We start from the raw sequence: 22978 nt of genomic DNA, 5'->3' as shown, positions 1-22978 counted from the left end.
GGCGAAAGCGAAACAAACACGAAAACCAAACCACTTTTTTGGCACTTGCTCGACGCTCTATCTGGAGATTTTGCAACTTGGACGTTGCCTCGTTGCCACTTCCCTGTGATGCCCCACAGCCCCCAAATAATGCTGCTTCTCCTGCTGCTGCTGCTCCTTGTCGTCGCCCTGTTGTCGTTGTCTGTGCAGTTTTGGTGCCCTCTTTGGGGCTCCTACTTGAGGAACGGCTTAAGTGAAATTTAATGATATCCTTTACAGGCCAAGTGTTGGACCAAGGAGATGCCAACGAGCCCCCCAACAGGTGGCTGTGGCCCTACAGTTTGGCAAATTTTTTGCATGGACGGACAGGGAGAGGAACACGGACACGGACGCCTGCTGTTCTGCTAATTTGTTGAATAAAAGTTTACTGATTTTATTGCGGATAGTTTTTAGGAGCAGCAGCTGCCAAGTGGCAGAGCGGCACTTACATAAGTAGTGCTATAAATTCTTTATTGTTGCTAATGAACGTGGGATGCAACGTTGATGTTGGTACTAGGTACTAGTTACCATTTTGCCTTTCCATAGATCATAAATCAATGTTATATTTTGTGCTTGAAATGCTTGAAATGTTTCCTTATCCCATTTGAAATGAATAGGTAAATGTTTTACTCGGTACATGGCGTTGGCTCTGCCACGCTTTTGTGATCCTCTGACATTATGCACATGTTAATATTTCATATTCATATAAACTCTGGGGGCAAATTGCCTCATTGCTTTCGGTTGCTGGCTTGGTGCGTGGGCAACCGCAGCATTTCTAATGACTTTTGCTAGGTGATGATGTCGTCTCGTTGTCGACGCTGTCACCCACAATGTGTGGAGTCCAACACTTTATTTCGTTTAAGAGCAATTGAAATAAATTTTAAGGCGAATTGCCTAGGAAAAGGCAGAGCAAAAGGCAGCGACAAAGAGAAAGGGAAAGAGAGATTTTAGTCTCGGATTCGGGCTAATGCCTAAATGCACTTAGAACCGCTGGCCACCATGTAAAATGGGCCCTTAGATACTTGAAAATTATCCCTCCCTTCCGCTCACACCATTTGTGTCTCACATTTCATTGTTTTAGCCCCCAAAAACTTCTCGACTCGGCTCCACAGCATATTTGTGTGTCACATTTCATAGTTCTAGTGTCCCCCGGCCGCCCGAGAGGGCCGTTCGGGGAGTTTCAAGTAGTTTTTTCATTGCTATCGAAATGGGAACCGCGTGGGAGCAAAGATCCTTAAAGCCCCCATAGATGCTGCTGTTGCAAAAACTGCTACAAATTATTTGACTAAAGCGGGAAATTTGTTCGAGTTTTTCTGCTGCTCCAAAAAAAATATATAAATTTCGCGTCAGATTTTTAGCCAGAAAAGTAGCAACAAAAACAAAACAAAAATCAACACAGTGGCAAAACAAAAACTCTGTTGACAGAGCGATACAAATTCTTGTGGTTTTTGTTATTTTATTTTTTGTATTTGCTTGCTTTGGTTTTAATGTTTTGAAGTGCATTTGCAGTCGCAGTGTGATACAACAAATTAAAATGGAATCAAGATACATGCATATACAATAAAAATAAAAGTATACACACACAGATCTACATGCAAATTTGTTGTTTAATGGGACAACTGTTTACAGTTTCAATTTCGTCTGAAATGTAATCCGAAACGTTGGCTGCATCTGGAAATGCTAATGACATATTATGAACGATTGTATTTATGATTATGTCAGAGAATTATGCACCAGCTTTTCTTTTATTTGGAGCTCAACGATGAAAACTCAACCATACATTTCTGTCTCAAGAGATTCAAGAATTCAAAGAAATCGTACAGGAAAATGAGTGGGAATATTCCTCAGAAAACAGTTTAACACGATCCTAAGCAAAAAAGCGAACTGTTTCGAGTAAGCAATCTTCAGTGCAAAGTTACCGTTTACTTGAGATTCACTCTAAATATTCCCTATTCAAAATTCTTACAAGTTTCTCCCGTTTAGATTCCCTTGGTGATTTTTCAGCACTTTATCTTTAATCTTAGGAATAAATGCTCCCCCTTTTTTAGGACAGGAATCTACATTTACTTTTACTCCCTTTCGTTGCAGCGTAGAGTTGCCTTCCCACAAAGTCAATTACAAACACATTTTGACAGAGAGCTCACGCAACCACCGAAATGCAATTGAAATTGCAATTGTAAGACAAACTTCAAGTGCAGCCAGCAGCAGCTGTTGCCCCCTTCCATGGGCCAGGGACAGAGCCATAGACAAGGACAGGGCTTGGAGAGTGGTAATACCCAATGTGCGTGTCGCTAAGCAAGCAGCTTGAACTACCTCTTAGCATTCTAGCAGCAGCAGCAGCAGCAGCAGCAAGAAGCCACGGACCAACTCTGCTTAGCATGCAAAGAAGGGGAGGTCCGTCTGTCGTCTGTGTGTACATATAAATGATATGCAGCACAGGAATCAAGTAAAATAAGATGGAAAAAAACGTATACGAGTATATAAAGAGAAGGGAAGAGTATAGGAAGCCAAGTGAACGTCAACGCACTTTTGCATGGCCGAAGAAGGCGAAACTTTTTAGTCATACAGTGCGTTTCATGGCTGGAATTAGTAGACAATGATTTATAAATGAAATTAAATTACTTGAAACCAAAATAAAACTCGATCAAATATAAATAATACAAAATATAAAATGCTAACTAAGAAGAATTTTCAAAAATTGTACAATAAACTGAAAAATAATAAATATTCTTTAAAATTTCTAGTTTTCAATTAAAAATTTATGCATCTCCATCTACCGTGTTACACTGTCGAAACGCACTGTATGTACTATGCACACACAGGAAATATTTGTAATAACTGTCACAAAGCAGTGGCAGAAGGAAGCTCTAGGAAATGCATGAATGAATTCATAAGACGATTTATGCCCCCCAGCCGCATTGGAACGGTCTTAAAATAAAAGGGAAAATCAGATATGTATATGTATCTATGAACGTACATTTATTGTATAGCATTTTATGTGATGGAACTTTAGGCTGATGATTTACTCACCCAATTTAGAGGAGCCCACGCATGTGGGGCCGCTTTCAGCGCTGGCGCTGCCGCTGGCGCCTTTAACGATTACGAGAGCAGCGCGATAAATGATTTTTGCTCGATAACACAACTTTAAATATTGGGATAAACTATTACTCTACCGGCACAATCGAAGCACAAAAAAACACAGACACACAAATGGAAATTAAGAAACAACTTAAAATGGCAAAATGCTCTTGTCCAATGGGTTATTTATAGATGGATTGTGGATTTCCGTTTTCCTTTTGATTTGATGTTATTTACGGGAAATTTATAGCATACAAAGATATTAATTGTGAGAGTGTGCGAGTAGGAGATTGCACTCTAATAAATTTGCATTTGACATTCGCCCAAAGGCTCAGGGATTAAGATTTCTCTCAGGTGTCACTTCTGGTGTCAACAAATAAGACTTTATATCTTTTTGATTATTTCTCAAATATAACGACTACATATACACAAATGTAGCTGCATATATGTATGTATCTTCTATATATATTACGCGCTGTTGAAGTGGCTACTAAATAGAGAGACTTTCTTTCACACTGCACACGACCCACGTAAGCGGCGTTGGTGCTGTGCTGGGCTGCTGGTGGGGCTGGGGCGCCTGCAAGAGTCGAGAAAGAGAACAAAACAATTCCGATATGAGACAACAGGTTATTGTTTATATCAATATATCTTCTGGATGGATTGGGGTTATATATACATTTACACAGAATATATATATACAAATTGATAATGCCAGGCATGAGCGTGGCAAAGCTTGCAGAGAGACAGAAGATAGAGATAGAAACAGCGGATATAAAGAGAGAGATAGAAACAGGGAATAGATAGACAGACACAGGAAGAGAGGAAAGAAAATCGTTTACTTGTTATGGAAAACTTTTTGTTTGGGAAATTGTGTGTGTGCGTGATTTAGGGAAAAAACTTTACGCCATGCGGCACCATGCCGACGCAGGAAAATTAGGTGAAAATGCACTTTAATGGCAAAATGGAAAGTGGGAATAAAATCCATAAAATAAAAGTTTATCCAAGCAGCAGCGGCAGCAAAGATATTTATAGAGTCTGGTGTGTGTTGTTTTAGTGCATATATTTATAGAAAATATATTTTTGATTGTGAAAAATGGCATTAAAAATTATTGTATAAATGTTTAGAAAACATTTCGAAATGCCGCAGGCAGGCAGACGGCCCAGAGACAGGCTGCGAAAACAACAGACAGGAGGAGACAGAGAAAGAGACAGAGATATGCAGTAGACAGAGAGAGACAGCAAGGTATGGGGGGAATAGAAAGAGAAGGCAATAAGAGTCAAAAGTAGTACGAAACGAATATATAAACTATATGGCGGGAATGGCTTGTGCGTGGGGGTGAGGAAATTAAATAAATGAAATAATAAACGAACCAAAAAAAGGAGAAACAAAAAATATAGAACAAAATAGTTCACACACAGCCACAACAACAGCAAGCGCATAAAATAGAATAAATATATTATAAAACATAGACACACATGGTATGTCTGTATGTACAAATGTACATATGTAGATATGTATTATTTGTATGTATAGTGGGGAAATATTGTATTTGAGTAAGAGAATGCATTTTAGTGTTTGTTTATTGAATGATTTCCATTTGTTTATCCAAAGTTGTTTTTGTTTTTTTTACTATTATTATATTGATGGATATGTTTGTTGTGTGCATAAAAGAGTTGATTAGAGGCAGGGAGAGTGTAATAAAATTGATTGCTGCACAGAGCTCTACATATATTCAGATGAAATTCTTTAAAGATACTTTGCCATCACTTTTATGATTGTATTTTAAGTAATTGCAAAAATGTAAATAGAGTAAACGTCATCTGTAGTCGTTAAGGCAAAATGTACATATGTTAATATATTAATTTGAGGAGCAAATCAAATACTCAGCAAGGTAGAGCCCCCACCGGCCGTTTTTCCTTGGACCTTATTAGCTAAGAGAGAGTCATCAGAGCGAGAGTCTGCTCAGACATTTCAGGAGCTAGGCTCGTGAAGTTTAATTACGATCAAAAAACGAACAATAACTGCAAATTCCGACTTCCATTAGCTTTCATTATGGTTTTTCTTGATGACAGGGCAAAATGTTGGATGTTAAGTCTACACTGAATAATATGCCTCCGTCTATCTACCTATAGTCACATAAAACATTAAAATCTATATATTATTGAGATTAAAGTTGTATACTCATTTGAAACAAATGTATCCGTTAGCTTATAGGAAATTTTCTACAACTAAAGAACAACTAATGTGCAGAAAAAAGCAACTCCAGCCAGACAGTTTTTACTAAGTAAATTCCTCGATGCGTTTGAATACATGAAAGTCCATTTCCCAGAGGTACTCCCAATCTCACACGCTCTCTTGACACTTCTCCTACCCATGGCAGTCGCCCCTTGACATTGACACCCGTCCCATGGCCCGGTTAAACCGGCAAATGCAACCCTAATTTCGCACACAAACAGACGACACATTTCAACCCTTCTTCTTGACTCGTTTAGCGACCAGGAGAAGAAGTTGAAACATTCCCGTGCGGCAGGCAGGCATGTCCGGGGCACACAGCTGTCATTGCCTCACTTCTTATCAATCAAACGGCAAACACACACACACGCATACGCACATACGCACACGCGTAATGTATTTGTGTGTATCTCGTGTGGTATTTAAGTTGTCAAAGCTTATGTTTGACATATACGTGCAGTCTGATAAAAATAATAAATACAATTTAAAGAGTGAATCCCGCCACCCCCTCGGTGACAGCGAAGTGGCGACAAAACGATCGCCTCGTAGCGAGGGTGGGGTGGGAGGTTGTGACTCAATTGATGTGTCCATCATTTTGTGGGCCATTTGAGCGGTCTATTATGCGGCAAATCTTCTCTATGGCATGTGGGGGCATGCCACACACACAGACAATGCCTCATAATGTGACAGGGCCCAATCATCATCCGCATCATCATCATCATCGTCATGTGGCAGCAGTTCATTTGCATGCACATCAACGCCTTAACCAATTGCCTCATTTTACACTCTCCCACAAAAGCGAGCAGACACACTAAACCCAAACAAAAGCTGATCGATCATGTCCGAATATCAATAAATATTTGTGTGAATCAGGCATAGCCACCCCCAGCCACCAAATGAGGCTGATTATGATGATGATGGTTTCTCTTTCTCCCTATGGGTCTGTTTCGATATGATTTTTTTCCATTTTCCCAGCTGTGCGTGCACATTGATTAGCTTTCATGTTTTACGATTTTCGGCAGCGAAAAATCAATGAAAATATTTTGGCTGGAAATAAGGAATTTTTTTATTTGAAAGGTTGCTGCTGGGAAATACGCAAGGGAAAATGTATTTTGAATATTTTTGTTTGTATGTGTACTTATGTACATACATATGCATGTACAAATTTATCTGAAATTGTCTTTCAATTTTAATGTGTATTAATTTCTTCTCGGGCTCGTTAAAGGAGGATTCCAAAGCAAGTTTCTAGATATGATATTTTTCCCACACCGTTTCCCACATGCTACAGATAGTTTTGGTTAGGTAAACCATCAATCCTAATCAACTTTACCTTCCCCTTCCCAACTTTTTGGTTTTTTTTCTTTTCAGCAGAGGAAGGCACATTTTTCCACCATTTATTTTGGATTGCTAAATTCAAGGGCCCGAACCGGTTTCATTTACCAGGCACGCACTTTTTGTTAGAGCCAAGTTCAAAGAGTAAAGACATAATGGAGCACGAGGGGGGCTGCGGGGAATCATCATTAATCATTATGGAAGCGTACAATCTCCGCCAGAGCCAAATTGCTGTCTGTTGTTGGGTTACGCATGTGCGTTAGTTAATTTGTGTGGCTGCGTTAATTAACCAAAGCGAAAAGACTTTGCGCACTTGTCCGAAAAGCCTTTTTTTGGAAGCGAAGCCCCTACGTCCACTGGCATTGGCCATGTGAGAAACAGCGTGCAAAGAGAGAGACATGGAGAGAGAGGGGAGACGTCTGTCTGTCCGCTGATAGTTGCCATGCCTCAAAGCACAGAGTGGAAGGAAAAACGAAGAAACCACAAGAGAACAAAACGAAGCTTAAAGCAATCAAACATCAGGCAAAGTACAGTGAAACCTGTTACGGGATGAATTGAACTAATTTCAAGATCGATTGAAGTGGAAATTGCCGGAACTGAAGGAGAAGTTAAGGAAATGTTTTGTAACATTTATGGGAACGCAAAACTTGAACTAGAAATAAAAATGTTCTTTAGTGTTAATATAATCTTTTGAAAATAACGCAACTTTCATTATTTTCTAGTAGTTGTAGTTTTCTCATTCGTATAGAGAGCACTTTGGATGTGTTTTGTTCTACCTTTTAGCAAGTAAATACAAAAACTAGCTTCCTAAAAAGTTCAACATACAAAAGTAAATGTGAAATTATTTATTGAAAGTTCTTCGAATTTGTTTAGTGACAGTTGTTCATTCAAATTAGCGACGTTTGACTGTATACTATGTACATATGTCTGTATATGCATATGTTCATATGTACATACATATTTATCTGTAGATACACACCACAAAAGCACCGAAAAATTGTGTGCTCAAGGTCAGGCCCCGGTTGAAATTTCGAAACTGGGCATTCAACTTGATAATTTATGAAACGCGTTTCGCGGGTATAACTAGGGAAGGGTACACCACACAATACAGCAGACAAACAACGCAACAACAGCAAAATGCGCAAGCGTGGCTCCAGAACTTTTAGCATAAGAAAGAGAGACAGAGAGACAAAGCCGAGGGACTATCCAAATATGGAGCAACAGATGTCTCCACTCTCTTTCTATCTCTCTCTATGTCTCTATCTGACTGCCGCGCTGTTCTGTTCTGCTACTCCAAAAGATCCATTGATCGCGATAATTCCGCAGTCAAGCTCTGCTTTTAAAACAGTTTGCAAGGGGTTTTCGTGTGTGTTTTTTTGTGTGTGCTACGACGACCGTCATAAATTCGCTTTTAATGATTTGATTGCCGGGCCTCGTTTGCATTCAGGGTAACCATTTTTCCATTTTGTACTCGCATCATCCCCAACAAACTGGAACCGCAGAGATCAACGACGACGAAGTTCTTTCAACCCAGTGACTCAGTTTTTGGTTTGTTTCAGGTAAAACGTGTTTCAGATTTCAGTTTATTGCACACAGCCTTGACAGTGAAACAAATGGAATGATATGTGGCATGTAAATTCAGTTATCAAAAACAAGATAACAATAGAAGCGACTAGAAGACGCCCTATAATAGTGAATCTCTTCAACATGTATTCTTAAAAAATATGCAAAAATTAAATTTTTCTATTCTTCAGTGATTGACAGATGAAGACCAACGCAAAAACTTATTTCTGTATATTAGTGTATGCCTCATGGTTTTCAGTTTTCTGGCGATCACACATCAGAGAATACACCCATAACTCCCTCACTTTGCAGGGTGTGCAACTTTTTCTCGCGACCAGAAACAATTTCACTTAATGACTGATAAGCGAAACTAACGGGGAATGGGAGCGGGAACCACGCAGAGCGCACTGATAACTACGATATACACACGCACACGCGACTTTCATTACAATCTCAGCTGATGGATTGGTGGAAGCGAGAGGGCCAGACATAGGACACTCACAACTGTTAATCAACAAATTGATGACTGAATCGACACACACATGCGGGTGCCACATTTCATTTACTTTCGATTTTGCACAATGGCGGGTGGGGGGTGGGGCGGCAGTCCGACCTGTGGGAGGCTGTGGGGGGAATGGGAACGTGGCGCGGAGCAGCGACAATTGGAGACTTCAACTAAATCCGTATTCGGAGAGCCCCCTGAAGCCAGACGCTAATTTGATATTTTAATGGCTTTTGTTTGCAAATTACGTCTGGCCCCGACAACGAGTCGCCCTGCAAAACGCCACCTCATCCATAGCTTTGTTCTCTCAACTCTGCCATCTCTTTACCCCTCTAAATGAGTCGTTTGGAGTCTTAAATAACGGCGCTAGTTGTACGACACGGGATACATACACACATGTGCATAAATCTAGTTACTTTTATTATAAAGAAAACTGAACACGAGACCAGAACAATGAGACCTCCAAATGAGTATGGCAGTGTGCATGTGCAGACGGTGAGGAAGGTTCCTGGAACAGGGCTTGGTAATAAAAATAAGTGGGAAAAAACTGGCTGGCAACCGTTAAGACTTGCAGCACAAAGTAGGGTACATTTAAGGTATACATATTACAAAGTAAATCAATCCCCTTTAAGAGAGGAAAACACTTGCAACATTTCCACTCCACATTTACCTAATTGAACTACACACAAACACCCACAGTGCACTCATTAGCAACCACCAACACACAATATTAAACAAAAAATTCTCTTGCTTGGCTCGGAGTCTCCTCCGTGTTCCGTGCCCAGCTCCCAGTTGACCCTGAAAAGGCCTGAGCAGTGCCGTGACTGTGCTGGAGCCCAAGCCCCGGGGTCCAAAGCCACAGGCAAAATGTCAACAAAATGAAAAACCTACACGGAAAAGCACAGCCACAAAAAGTCAAAGTCAGGTATGTGTGTGTGTGTGGTGTGTGTGGTTTGGTGTGCACGTGTGTGAATGCGTGTGTGGTCGAAACCACAAAACCAAAGCAAAGCAGTTGACTGAATGACAGAGAGGGGGCGAAAGGGAATAGGAGAGGAGATCGCAGTTACCGAAAAAATATGAAAATTACACTGGGCATGCCAATGAGTCAGCGAAATTAGGCAAAAAGGAAGCGACGGCAATAAAAGTGGAACAAATGAAAACGAAAAAGAAAAACAGCGTAAAAGGGAGGAAAGAGAGCAGCATGAGTCGGAGAGGCCCACAACACGGTGTATTTTTATAAGGTGAGACTCTCCTAGAGTGCACTCTTCCACCGGTTACCTGGCAAACATAATAGGACAGCTCGAGTGAGCGGAAATGTCTCACCCTCTACAAATACACATTGGGTTCAAGATGATCTGGAGGGGACTAGGGTAAATCCCAAGTGGAATTGCACAATAAGAAACAAAAACAACATAATGTAAATACCATGATTGTGTGTGTGTGTACAGAGCAGAAGCGAAACACAAGAAAAAGAGTAGCTGAGGTATCCGAAAAAAGTAAATATTAAAACAACAACACAAAGCGAAATTCATGAAATAACCGTACGACAATGGGAGCAGGAGCTGCAGAGCTCACCAAAAGAGAGAGAGATAGAGAGCGAGACAGTGACAGAGCGGGGAGAGCGAAAGATGATGTGTGTGTGTCATGGGAAGGGAGGGGGTACAGGCAACAGGTAAACGAGCAGAAACCAAAAAGGGAAGCAAGCAAAAGAGCAGTTATGATAAATAAAAATGAGTATTCAAAAACAAAAAGGCACATAAAATTAAAACATAAATATAAAACTTACAAAATTATTGTAATTGGGAGTGGGTTATATCCGTGTACTCCGTTCAGTTACAGAGATCCGAGAGCTGTTGTTTTATTGGTTTTTGGGTTTTTTCCTTGTTTTCTTTGATATTTCATTCACTTTTGGTATTTCGGGGACACGTTCATAAAAAGACGCTTCACAATAAGAGGACTGAAAGATGGGACAAATGGATTTTGTTAGAACACACTAGAACACACAAACACATGCGCAGGGGGATCATGGCACTTGTTGATACCCCGCTATTTAGATTATTTTATTTCTGTATAATTGAAAGGCACAAAAGGTAATGCATCTAGTGGCTTTCCTTGGATTTCTCACATATCACAGTTTTTTCTTAAAATACGGCCGGAGTAGGAAGCTTGATGGGAATCGAGAATGATTTAATTTAAGGGTATGCTTCCGATGTGAGGGTATTGCAATTAGAACTAAAAAAAAAACCACTTCTCCCCCATACACGCGACACACAGACAGACAATTTTCCTGCATTTTTTTTTTTGACAATGGGATGGATAGCGCGTGCTCCACTAAAAGGTGGACGGTGAACATCCTGAACAGGTGACCAGCACGTCACTCCACAGCACAAAACTTTTTACCGGAGACAATACGCCTCGAAAAATAGCGGACTATACCGAGAATTTAGGAGAACAAAAATATCGACCAACAAGAGACAGCACAGAGGCGTTGTGTAGGGCGAACACTCTTTGCACTGACTGTAAGGTAAATTTAACTGTTAACCAATTAAAATTGAATTTTTTATGACTTTCGGCTGCTGCTGGCCTGCATTTGGCGGCAAAAAGTGTTGGTGTTCTTTGTTTTCTGCGCCACTGCATTCTTTAACTTTTTTCGACGCTCACTTCTTCTTGTTCCACTTCCCTTAAGCACACATTTGTCTGTCCTACGCACTTTTAATTATTTTCTTTCACTGCGTTCTTTGGTTCCCTTCAAACATTTTTCGGGAATCTTTCCCCACCATGCTCTCCTTTTACGCTCATCGATCGCAGCTTTATTCTCTCTACTTCCCTATGTGCCGTTCATTCTAACTTCCTCCTTTTACGCTCTGCTCTATGGCTTCCTTCCTTTCCTCTCTGGCACACCCTTAGGCTAAAAATTCACCGATCACGCTTCCCATTACACTCTTGCTTTGCACTAGTTTTTTGTACACTTTTCTCTGTCGTTTCCTTCTTATTCTTTGCGATCCTTGCCTCCTATGGTTTCCTTATTCCACTTATTTCACTTACACACACACATACGCACAGCTTTTTTTAATTTGTTGCTGTTGCTTTTTCCGTGGTGTATATCTATTTGTTGCAATTTCAGAGTTGAACACGCACGAAATGATTGCCCAGCGGCTTTTGTTGCTTGTGTATTTGTTTAAACAATTTAAGCACTCACACGAGTATGATAAAATGACGTCGTTTTGTTGGCGTCTTCGGCGGGGCAGCGAGAATCGACGACGACGCTTCTGGTTTAACTGTAATTGTTGACGCGCTTTGCGTTTCGCGTTCTCTAAAATACTAAGTAATTTCTGCCCTTTGGCTGATGTTTCACTTCAATTGAACACTTTTCGCGAGTGTTTCGTTCACGATCACTTGTGGCTTATTTCAACGGATTTTTCTGAATTCAGAATAACATTCGACACTGCTTTGTTGTTCCATTGCCCGCTGTTTTTTTCACGATCACTATTTTCAAATTTTGCTTCGCGCGCTGACTTGGGCTCCCATTGTGAATTGTGTGTCTTATTGTGAATCGGCAATTTGTGGTTGGGGAATTTATTGTCAGGGAAATTCTCTCCTGTGTTTTGCCGGTTAGGCAAATTTTCTCTTGTGGCTAGAAAGTAATGATAAAAAGGGTACGGACAACAGGCAACGAAGATCAGAAAATTCCCCGCGTGCCAGCTAAAATCCACCCCAATTCTTGGCATACCATGATTGGCCACATGACACAAAACGCTCTCTTTTTACCCGATCGATGCTCATTATCGCGCGTCAGGTTTGAGTATATGATAGTTTTGTTCGCTCTCGCTCTCTTTGGCTAGGAACCGACCGCAGGGTATTGAATATAGAATATTGTGTACCCTACTCTTTCAATTATTGACTTTAAACATAAATTGAATAATTAAAACGTTAGGAACGGAGTGAGAACTAATAAATTTCGTTGCTTGGATATGAAATTATAATAAAATGCATATATGTATTCTCCATATAAGAAACAAACTAATATATTTGAGTGTGCTTTGAGTTTAAGCTCAGTTTTTCGTTGCATTTGACGAGCTTTACCGGAGTGAGAGAGGAAGAGCTAAATATCACACTCTCACGCGCTCGTGATCATGTGTTTAGTTTGTGCTGTAGCAAGGAGCTTGTGTCAGTTTGCATTGTGTAGGGCTGTTTCCATTTAAATTTCATACACAGCTAAGAGAAATATTGAAAAAACCGCACTCTGTGAAAAGTTTATCATCTTTAAAGGTTAAACAACCAAAACGACCCAACGTAAGACAGTAATTGCGATAAAAAGAAAACGTTTAAGCCCACAGCAAACATTATTATCTATCTTGCTGTTGTAAGGCCTCACGCGTGACGCGCCTCACGACTCGACTCGAATTGATTCGGTAGCAAATTACGGATGGTAGAACTGAGTGCTGAATCATTCGCCTATTCACATTCGCCTGAAACGTGCCACACACAAGCAGAACGATCGCGAGCAGCGCGCGAGCCACATGCAAAGTAAAACTAAATTAAAAATCGTTATTAATAGAAAAAGAAAATAAAAGAACAACACACCAAAACATTGTAATAAAGCTACATTGTGTACTGATAAAAGAGTGGATACTCGTGTAGTGGCATGCAAGGAAGGAAGGAAGGAAAGGTTCGTCGTTAACTATGGCAAACAAGTGAAAATGAATCTGAATCCAATTTATTTATAACTAATCAACAATGTTGTCGGAGTGTCGGTCTATGTGTGTCTGTTTTAGGCGCGTCTGTGAGTGCCGAAATTCCCACGAATATATGCGTTGGCTTGGTTGTTTTCTGAATTAAAACGGAACAAAAATATATAAAATACAAAACGAACTCAATCTCAATGGCATTGTGTGTCTGAGTGCGTCGTGTGCGTGCTTTGTCGATTTGTTTTTAATAAATTCGTACAAAATGTTCAACAATAACGAGGAGCCCTCAAAGATCGGTGGGGACCCACACCTCCTCCCACTGCTGACAAATGCAGCAAATAGTTTTATGGCAAAGAAAGACTTTTTGTATGGGGGGAAGAGGGCTGAGAGTAATTTGCAAAATGTGAACTAAAATGCAAACAAAACATTCGATTGTGCAAATATGTGCACAATGGTCCCAAAAAGAATAGGATAGGCCTTTTACTCATAAAGACCCTCCCACACACTCACAATCCAAGGACACAGAGACAGAACACATTGCATTGATTGTTTTCTCTACAGGGTATTCAACAGGTGGGAGGGTGTGCTGTATTCGTCATTCGCATTTACCCATCAAAACACCAATTTGAATATTTAGAGAAACATTTTGTACAAACATTTGTCTGCCAAATTGCATGATATTTATTTAATTATTTAAGTAATACAAAAAATATCTAATGCAGAAAAACGACAATACTCGTAAAGAAAACTATCTGTAAACACATAAATGTTTGGTCTTTCAAATGATTTTAAATGTAGCTATAGATACATATATCAAACCAATGTTTCTTCATCATTTCTTCTTTTAAAATCTGGGTCTTATTCCATTTTTAAGGAAGAAGAGTTGTCAGTTCTTTACAACCACAGATTTTATACAGAAATTGGCTTCCGTTTAGAGGTCTCTTTCCAAGTCCAAACCATCAACAATATTCAATTTATAGTCTACAAATTTCAAACACTTAGAAATATATACATATATACGTATAGTCTGTCTATCTTTTCAACAATTTTCACTGAGATAAGATAAAAAGCACATCAAAACTAAAGCAAAAACGATTATGTCTTTGGCTAGAAAAAAAGCCGATAAAATGAGTTGGCAACCATTTAGGCTTAGAAATAAAAGAAAGTGCTGCTACTTCCCGTTGTATCTTAATTTTGTTGTTGTAACAGTATCAATTCGTTTACAGGGCATCTGCTAGTGCCATCGCTCATTTCTGTTACTATTTTTGTTGGATTCGGCATCAAAGGTGGACAAACGCACCTCCCACCGCCCCCATTTTTTGGGGCGCCTGTGCCGATTGGCAGTCGTCCACACGTTGCCAACTATTAGAACAATTGAAAAAGAGTGTGTCTGTGCGCGTGTGTGTGAGGGGGGAGTGTGTGGCACGGCACTGAAAAGTATCTTGTTAGCTGCACAGATACAATTGTAAATGCTGAGATTTGAATTCAGTTTTTTTACCCTCTCTCTCTCCTCTCACCGTTTTGTTTATTTTTCCCTATCTGTAGTTTACATCTTTTTTTGTTTTTGTTTTCTTGGTTGTTTTTGTTGCTACTACGTTGCGTATTATCGAGAAAATTTGCACACGACTATAACTGAGAGCGTCTGGAACTCTGGCTGGCACAAGAGGAACCCAAAGCCCGAGTCAGATCCAGATTCAGATTCGGAGCCCAGAACCTGCTGGGAATCGGAGCTAACACAATGAAAAATTGGGAGAAATAACAAACCCAAAAAATATCTAAAATAACAAACAAGAGAATTTCATGGCAGCAATATCCGGATGAAGGGCTCACTGTGTTTTTGCTATGTGTTTGTGTGTGTGCTGGCTCTGTTTGTCCAGACAAAGTGCAACAGAGGCAACATCGAAATCCCCTCTCTGTTCTGCAGTTGAATTTTTGGCCAACAATTCTGCACAGGCAAAAATATTCGAGCTGCAGTGCCCAAATACGGATGGATACCTCTTCCATCAATCTGATTAGTTATGCTTGTCTCAGTTTTTAGGCCCTTTTGGAATGACCTCAACGCTTTGACTAAACTGAAAACAAAAGTTCAGTTTTATCGTTGGCATGCGGCAGCCTTCGACAATTTTACGCTTCAGCACACATGTGTTTGTGTCTCTCTACAATATGCTCTCCTCTCCCACAGAATATGATTAGATCAACAAAAAATTGTAGCAGCTTTTTTATAAACATAAAACCCCATTTTTGACTCGAGATCTTGGGTTTATTATTGCACGCGGAATGTGGCATGAATTCTGGGTAAAAATTGTCACCACTTCAGCAGTTTTTTTAATGGAGAAGTTGTATACTTTTTGAACAAAATTGATGACAAAGATTCTTAAGTGATCTGCAGATAAACTTTGTAAATGGGTCGTGATTTCAATCAAGGCAACTTCAATTGACGCTTCGATGTGTCTTGTGACATTTAATGTTGATTCGAATTGAAGTTTTTACTGAAGAAATGTTTGCACCCCTTTGAGGTTGCCAAACACCAGCTAAAACCAGATCTTGTTGGATATAAAATGTACCATAAAATGCACAACAATTCTTGAACCCAACTAAAGTTCAAATAAATAACCCAAACTCATAAACTGTATACCTTTTCCAGCTGCCAAAGGGATAGCCAAATGCAAATTTAAGCACTGCCAAAGTATCCTAAAATCTGAATCACATTTAAGTCGTTAAATCCCGAGTCAACTGACATGGAGGAGGATCTCGAAAAGGGTGAGTGAGAGTCCACAGAATGTGAATCCACTTTATTAACGCTCTTTCCAACCCGCGGACAGTGCCACGCCTTGGACTGAGGCACTTGCAGGCGGCGCTGCTGTTTATTGGACTGGCGGCCAACACAATTCTCCAGCTGAATGTGGGCGTGACCGTGGTGGCCATGACCAATGCCACATCGATCAATGAGGACACGCCCGTGGGTAAGCGAAGCAGCCACCGTATACACCATCTCTCACATCCACCACTTGTCCCCCCATTGCAGTACTACAACTGGACGGAGTCTGAGAAGTCCTACATCCTGTCCAGCTTCTATTGGGGCTCCACACTGGCCCAGTTCCCCGCCGGCTACCTGTGCAAGCGCTTCGGCTCGAAGGCCGTCCTGCTCTTGGGCACCCTGGGCTCGGCGCTGCTCAGTGCGGCGACACCGCACAGCATCTATGCGGCGGGCTGGCAGGCCTTCTGCCTGATTCGTCTGCTCCAGGGCCTGTGTCAGGTGACGTGGCCCTGCATCCACCAGCATTTGGCCAACTGGGCGCCCGAGGCGGAGCGAACGCGTCTCGGTGCCTTCGCCTACACGGGCTTCGACTGTGGCAATGTGCTGGCCATGTATGCGGCAGGGACGATAGCCAGTTCGCCGCTGGGCTGGCCGGGCATCAGTTATGCCTCCTCGGGCCTGGCGCTCTGCTGGTGCCTGCTGTGGCTGCTGCTGGGCGCCAATCGGGCCAGCGAGGCTCGCTTCATTGGCGCCGCCGAGAAGGAGTACATCATGGGCGATCTGCAGATGCAGCTGAGCTCCAAGAAGCGAGAGCGCAGGCGGGTCATACCCTGGCGTGGCATCTTCACCTCGGCGCCGTTCTATGCGCTGCTGTGTGCCCGCTGTGCGGACACTTGGGGCCTGGCCACCATGCAGGCGGAGTTGCCGGCGTATCTGAGCGGAGTCCTGCGCCTGGAGATGACCAGCAATGCGGTGTTCTCCGCACTGCCCTTCCTGCTCATGTGGGCCATGTGCTACGTGTACTTGATCGTGGCGGACACCCTGCTGCAGTACAAGTGCCTCAGTCTGACGGCGCTGAGGAAGACATACAACAGCATTGCCCTGTGGGCGCCCGCCTCCATTATGCTGGCCGTTGGCTTCGTGGGCGTGGAGCAAAAGTCGCTGGCGCTGCTGCTGGTCACGCTGAGCGTGGGCGTGAGCAGTGCGGCGACAATTGGCAGCGAGCTCAACACGATTGACCTGTCGCCCAATCATGCCGGCATCCTCGCCGGCATCCTGAGCACCTTCACCAACCTGGTGGCCCTCTGCACGCCCCTCGTCGTGGGCGTGCTGGTCACGGATGCCACACAGCGCAGCGAGTGGCAGCTGGTCTTCAGCCTGGCGGCTGTCGTCCTCTTTGCTGGCAATGTGATCTATTTGATTTGGGGCACTGCCGTGACCCAGCCGTGGAACGAGCCGACGGAGCAGCAGCAGCTGCAGCTGCACGACGAGGAGGAGGAGGAGCAGAAGCCCTTCAAGGCTGCCCGACTGGAGATACAAGGAGCAGCAGCAGCGGGAGCAGGAGCAGACGAAGGTGTAGGATTAGGATTGCATTGTAAAGACCCATGAGAAGATTTATTTTCATTTTGAGCTTTATTTATTGAATTTGTATCAATGGGTGGCGTTGCAGAAGCTGCACAAGTATCTGCTCAGATGGACACACTCGAATGTGTGTATCTACGAATGTATCTGCGTATCTGTCGGATGCAAAGAAGTCTTGCAAAAATATCTATCAAAATGGGGGAGTCGAAGAATCGAATCTAAATGGCAGCATCTGAGACATGTTAACTGTAGGATTTCAGGGGCCGAATGCCAAGAAGTCTTTGCAAATTGAAATGTGAGAAAGGGTTTGGGAGATGTTTGAGAGATTATCGGAAAAGGAGCAGCTGTGAGATACGAAAAGAGTTGAGGAAAATTGCAAGAAAATGTGTAAAATCTGTAAATATATTCTACAGCAATCAAAGACATGAAAAATATTTCAAACAAAGAAATGAATCAGTTAGAAACGAATGTAATTGCTTGGATGTAAAAGTATCTATCGATGGAAATTGTAAATATATCTACAGTTTTGCAGAGATACTATTTAGAAAGTATCTGCGTGAGGCTTAAAATGTCTAAGGAAATTTATTTCAGATGTAAATTAGTTGCTTTCGAGTACAAAAATATTTATAGCAGATTTTAATCTGTATCTGGGCCAAAAACGAACAGTTTTAAGTGCATAAAAAACATATTACCGATTTAGAAGGCGTTTCTCTGCGATGCAATTGCAAAATGTCAATTTGCTAAGCCTTCTGCCAATTGCCTAATCATAATTTACGACTCGCCAGCAGCAGCAGCAGAGCAGGGCAGAGCAGCCTCCCCAGCATGCATCTAGCAGATATAAATTCTTCTTACAAACGGCTTAGGCATCTTTCTAGCTTGTAAACTCCTTCGAACAACCACACCTGTGTGCAGTTGGAGCCCTTCCCTTCCTTCATCCTTGCATAAGGAAGACATTAAAAGTGTAACTACTACAGCAACAAATGGCATAAATAAATTCCAGCAGCTGCTCGCTTTCCCTGTTACGAGACAGGCGTTTTGTCGCTGTGTCTGTGCTGTGTCTGTGCGGTGTGCTGCATATTTATAGGCGCATAAAATATTGTCGTTTATTTTTAATTTAATGACAAGAAATTTGTGTGCTCCTCTGGCCACAGCCCACTCTACACCGCATTCGGTAATGGCCTGTGGCAATTGCAATCTATCTTCCTGTTTCGCCCTTGTCCGAGCATCTAACGCGCTGTGTTCCTCTCTCTCCCCACCCATCCCACCCCACTCCACACCCCTCCCAAAACAATTACAACAACAAATATCACATGAACGAGAAGCGATAATCAGCAAAAGGGAGACAAAGGCCTGTGACAGCGGAGGGGGGGATGCCCGCAACCCCCACGCTTTGGTCAGCGCCACCATCTGTCAGTTGGACAGCTCTGGAGGGTGGGGGGCACTCCTGTTTAGTGCGCTTCGGCACGTTGATAAAACATTTCGCTTCGTTTCGTTACATTTTATTTTATTTACAATACGCACGCAGTTTACTTTTTCCACACGGTACGCGCAGCGGCTCAAAAGGGTATGTTGGGTGCGCGGAAAGGTATGTGACAGCCGTACAAAAAATAGCTGAAATCTGGACAGCTGAGTGGAAGCATAAACCAAGAAGAAACCCCCCAGTAATTATAATTTTAAGTACTTAAAACTGCAGTCTAATTAGTGAATTTCTTTTAGATTTTTACATCGCACAATACAGTTCCGTTCTGCTCATTATCACAGTCAGAGAATGAAGAAATTACCTATAGTCTGCTGGGTATCTGCTAGTCGCAATGCCTGCCATTGCGTACCTAGTTTGTGCCTCTCTGTCTGCCGCTTTTAGAGCGGCGTTATGTATACGCGGCGTGGGTCATCAGGCAGGAGCATCATTTGGGGTCATTATTTGGTTACGTGCGCTAAATGAGACGCAACGCCCGGCCCAGACACGCCCATCCGCCACATTTGAATTACGTGCGTGAAGATTACGTTATTTATAACAGGACAAAAACCCGGCATAGCTCTCACTCCCCACAGCCCACTCCCCCACTGCCCTGCGCTGTCTGGGCATATGTTTTATTTTTGCTCCTTTAGCGAAAATTAAATGTTACGTTTAAAAGTTAACACCTTGTCGGCATTCAGGCAGTCAGGCAGCGACTGCTAATGATGCTGGCTGACAGAGTGCAGCGGCAGCTACTTGCAGCTGGCAGGCAGGCAGCTCCTCGCACAGGACTTAAGTGCATGGCGCATGACGGCGGTCTTAATTAAAAGCAACTCTCTCAAGCAATTCCACGGCAACAAAAAGTGCATATATGTAGCATAAGTATGGAGAGAAAAATCAACTTTCAACTTCAAGTCAAACTCAAATGCAACACACAAACCGAGAACCGAGAACCGAGAAACTTTTGGCTCCTCCACCGAAACATGTTGCACGTTGGATAACTTTTTAGGCACCTGGACGCGTGTCTGCCGAGCGTGGCAGCTTCTAATTAATGTGCTTCATATCCGAAACTTTTCGCAGTAGCAACAGAGGCTGCACTTCTCTCTCCACCTCTCCCTCTCCCTCTCGCTTTCACCCTTTTTGGAGCAACTCAAATTACAAAAATACAGAAAAATTCCCCATTTATATATGTTGGCTGGCCAAAAAGGCAATTCATTCACCGAATCGTTTTCTAGATTAAGTTAAAAAATTTCATTTGCTGCATGTGCTTTAATTGCCCCATCTGCCACACAAAACACCCACTCTCCAGCACCAGCCCTGTTGCCAGTCAGCCAAGTGTTGCAAACTTTTAAATTAAATCCTTGTAATGCTTTTTGGCCAAATGGTCTTAACCCGAACCGAACAGAACCGACCCTGCCTGGTCATGGACATGAACATGAACGCCACCGATGATCCAGCTCTGGCCCGTTCTTGGCACGAGCTCAAATTGTCACTCTGGCCGAGAAGCACCAGGAAGTGTGCAGCTTGAAGAACTTTCAAATTGAATCTTAATTGTTTTAGCATTTTGCTCTCATTGGCAAATTGGCTTCATTATCACCCAAGCACCCAAGTTCGGGCCCAGCAACAACTTGAAGTAATTTCATTTCAGTCGAAAGATTTCGCTTCGTGTTGCAAAAGTTACGATTTTTAATGGATGTGTGGAGAAATGTTTATGAGTTAAGTACTTTATGTAATGCAGTTAACTGGCTGCAAGGCTGAGATTGGGAGGATTCATGTGGCTGTCTTAATGGTCCTCAAGGAAAGTCAATTTGATATATAATAAAATTATATATAAATTCAGTAAAAGGATACAAATATTTGATGGTCAATGTTGTTTTCTTTGGTTATCTGCAATTAAGGCAATTATCCAGATTTATAGAGCTTTCGCTTTCCAAAGAATTTAATAGAAACCGATGAAGAAGTCAGCGATGTCAAAAGAAAAGAATGAGAGCGTAAACTATACGAGAGACATCCCGGAAAGGCAATCAAGAGATTTTTTTAATGCACCACTTTTGCGCTTTATCATCTTTGTTTATGCTCTATAAAAAAGGTTTTAAAAATATAAATTCAACAGAAGAAATTGGCCCTAAGAAAATGTTTATGTTCTAGATAAATGCTCGACAATGGAACCTGACTTATTATACAAAATAAATAAATACTAATATAAATATAAATAAGCTATTTAATTCCCGTTTCTGTCGGAAAACCGTATGGAGAACCACCATCAATTATTCGCATAGCAAACACACAACGACGCGTTGCTCTTTGTTCCACATTACAAACATTTTCACAATTTTTCTTGACTATTTTAAACCGTAAAGTTATGCAAGGCAAGCACCTAAAATTCGTCATGGCTTTTCCTGAGGCCAAAATGTAGCCTAAGCTTCCTCAAACAATTCTCAAACTACGAGTATTTTCCCAACGAAAATACTTTTCACAAATAACGAGAATACAAATAATGATCCTCATCAGCTGTAAGACCCAATTTCGGCGTCCAATTTCTATGGACTATTTTTTGGCAATATTTTCAAGGTTTGTTTTGTATGGCCCCTAATTGTGCATTCTGCTTGTACTTTCATTTAATTCCACTCAGTGCAGTAAACATTGCAAATTCCCAGGGGAGACTCCCCGCCCCCGTTCAACTTACTTCGACAATAGTTACTTGCATTTTCAGCCAATTTATTTGCATGCCAAATTGAGGCCAAAAGTAGAAGAGGCAACATTCTGTATAGGAAGGAGAGTACATCAGTCAGACATCAGCCCAAAAAAAAAAGAATATACCAGAGGGCTGGAGAGTGATGCTCGCATTTTGTGCCCCTTTGTTGCCATAACTGAATATTTTATAGCCTGTGCTGACTTGGCATGTGGCGGCTGCCAATTGCCAGCATTGTCAGCGTCACTCAAAAGCGTCAAAAAAAAAAGAAGACTCAGCGGGCAGAGGGGCGAATATGTTGTGAAAATAAATAACTAAAGGAGCTGCTGCGTGTGGGACAATGACAACTCTTTGGCAGGCCTCCCAGTACCAGCGGCAGTCCCGGCTTCAGCCTTCCAGCCACACATGGTACATATGACAGCGGTTTTTGTTTGACATAAAAGGCGGGCAGTGGGTGGGGCTGTTGGGGATGCCAGAGGTACTGCTGGATTAAACGCACGCAAGCATCAACAATGAATGTAATTCAATATGCAAATTGGCTGCAACAATTTTCTACTTTATCCACCCTTCTTCCCAGAGGGTAGCCCTGCCTCTCTTTTGGCCATACATTCCAGTGCCAATCTGTGGGAGAGTATCTAAAGTTTCGCACATTTTCCGTATATAAAATTGCAACTAAAATTGATTGCTGAGCGGTACATGATGGATGCAGCACTGCTGCTGTGATAGTTGGGTATGAATTTCCCTTTCAACAGCAGCCAACAATGGAGCAACAGCCCCTTGATTATAATCGCAGCCAACGACATGCTCTGCAATTCAATGGCAAATATTTAGCCGCTAGTCAAAATACAAATTTGATCTGCTTCATTTTCGTGGTTGGGGGATTGGGTTTGGGCGGCGCCTTTAGATGCTATTTCGCTATTAGTTGGGGGCCCCGATGGGCGAGAGAAACCAATGCCGGACATGGACATGGCCTAATAATGCAGCTGCTGCTGCTCCTGCCCCTGCTGCTGGTTCCACAGTCACAGGATACACGGATAGACAGATGGATGGCAGGCTGCGGTTTTCGACCGACAGAGA

The 22978-nt window shown here is 42.1% G+C and overlaps 2 protein-coding genes across 3 annotated transcripts in view; one reads left to right on the top strand and one right to left on the bottom strand.

Moving 5' to 3' along the window:
• Window positions 1-3188, bottom strand: part of LOC117898438 (polypyrimidine tract-binding protein 1) — a 150228-nt gene extending 147040 nt beyond the window's left edge. The window contains exon 1 of the mRNA XM_034807841.1: window positions 3049-3188. The gene's annotated coding sequence lies outside the window, so the exon portion shown is untranslated. The remainder of the gene's footprint in view (window positions 1-3048) is intronic.
• Window positions 3189-13189: 10001 nt separating this feature from the next.
• On the top strand, window positions 13190-17807 carry LOC117898441 (putative inorganic phosphate cotransporter). Of its 2 annotated transcripts, none has more exons than XM_034807847.1 (4): window positions 13190-13253; window positions 16059-16174; window positions 16237-16373; window positions 16440-17807. In XM_034807847.1, exons 2-4 carry the CDS (start codon window positions 16153-16155, stop codon window positions 17778-17780), a joined length of 1500 nt encoding a protein of 499 aa, XP_034663738.1. In that variant the 5' UTR covers window positions 13190-13253; window positions 16059-16152; the 3' UTR covers window positions 17781-17807. The 2 variants fall into 2 exon arrangements, with proteins under 2 accessions (XP_034663738.1, XP_034663737.1); XM_034807846.1 differs by having other exon boundaries at window positions 13191-13395.
• Window positions 17808-22978: the final 5171 nt, after the last annotated feature.

This window comes from Drosophila subobscura, chromosome O (genome assembly GCF_008121235.1).
Source record: "Drosophila subobscura isolate 14011-0131.10 chromosome O, UCBerk_Dsub_1.0, whole genome shotgun sequence".
In the NCBI taxonomy this organism is placed as follows: Eukaryota; Metazoa; Arthropoda; class Insecta; order Diptera; family Drosophilidae; genus Drosophila; species Drosophila subobscura.
Note: the sequence above shows the minus strand (reverse complement) of the source record. Positions and strands in the feature narration are given on the sequence as shown.

Coding starts and splice junctions, on each gene's coding strand:
- LOC117898441 (XM_034807847.1), top strand. CDS start 16,153: ATGGAGGAGGATCTCGAAAAGG. Junction 16,175..16,236: donor GGAGGAGGATCTCGAAAAGG/GTGAGTGAGAGT, acceptor ACCCGCGGACAG/TGCCACGCCTTGGACTGAGG. Junction 16,374..16,439: donor CGATCAATGAGGACACGCCC/GTGGGTAAGCGA, acceptor CCCCCATTGCAG/TACTACAACTGGACGGAGTC.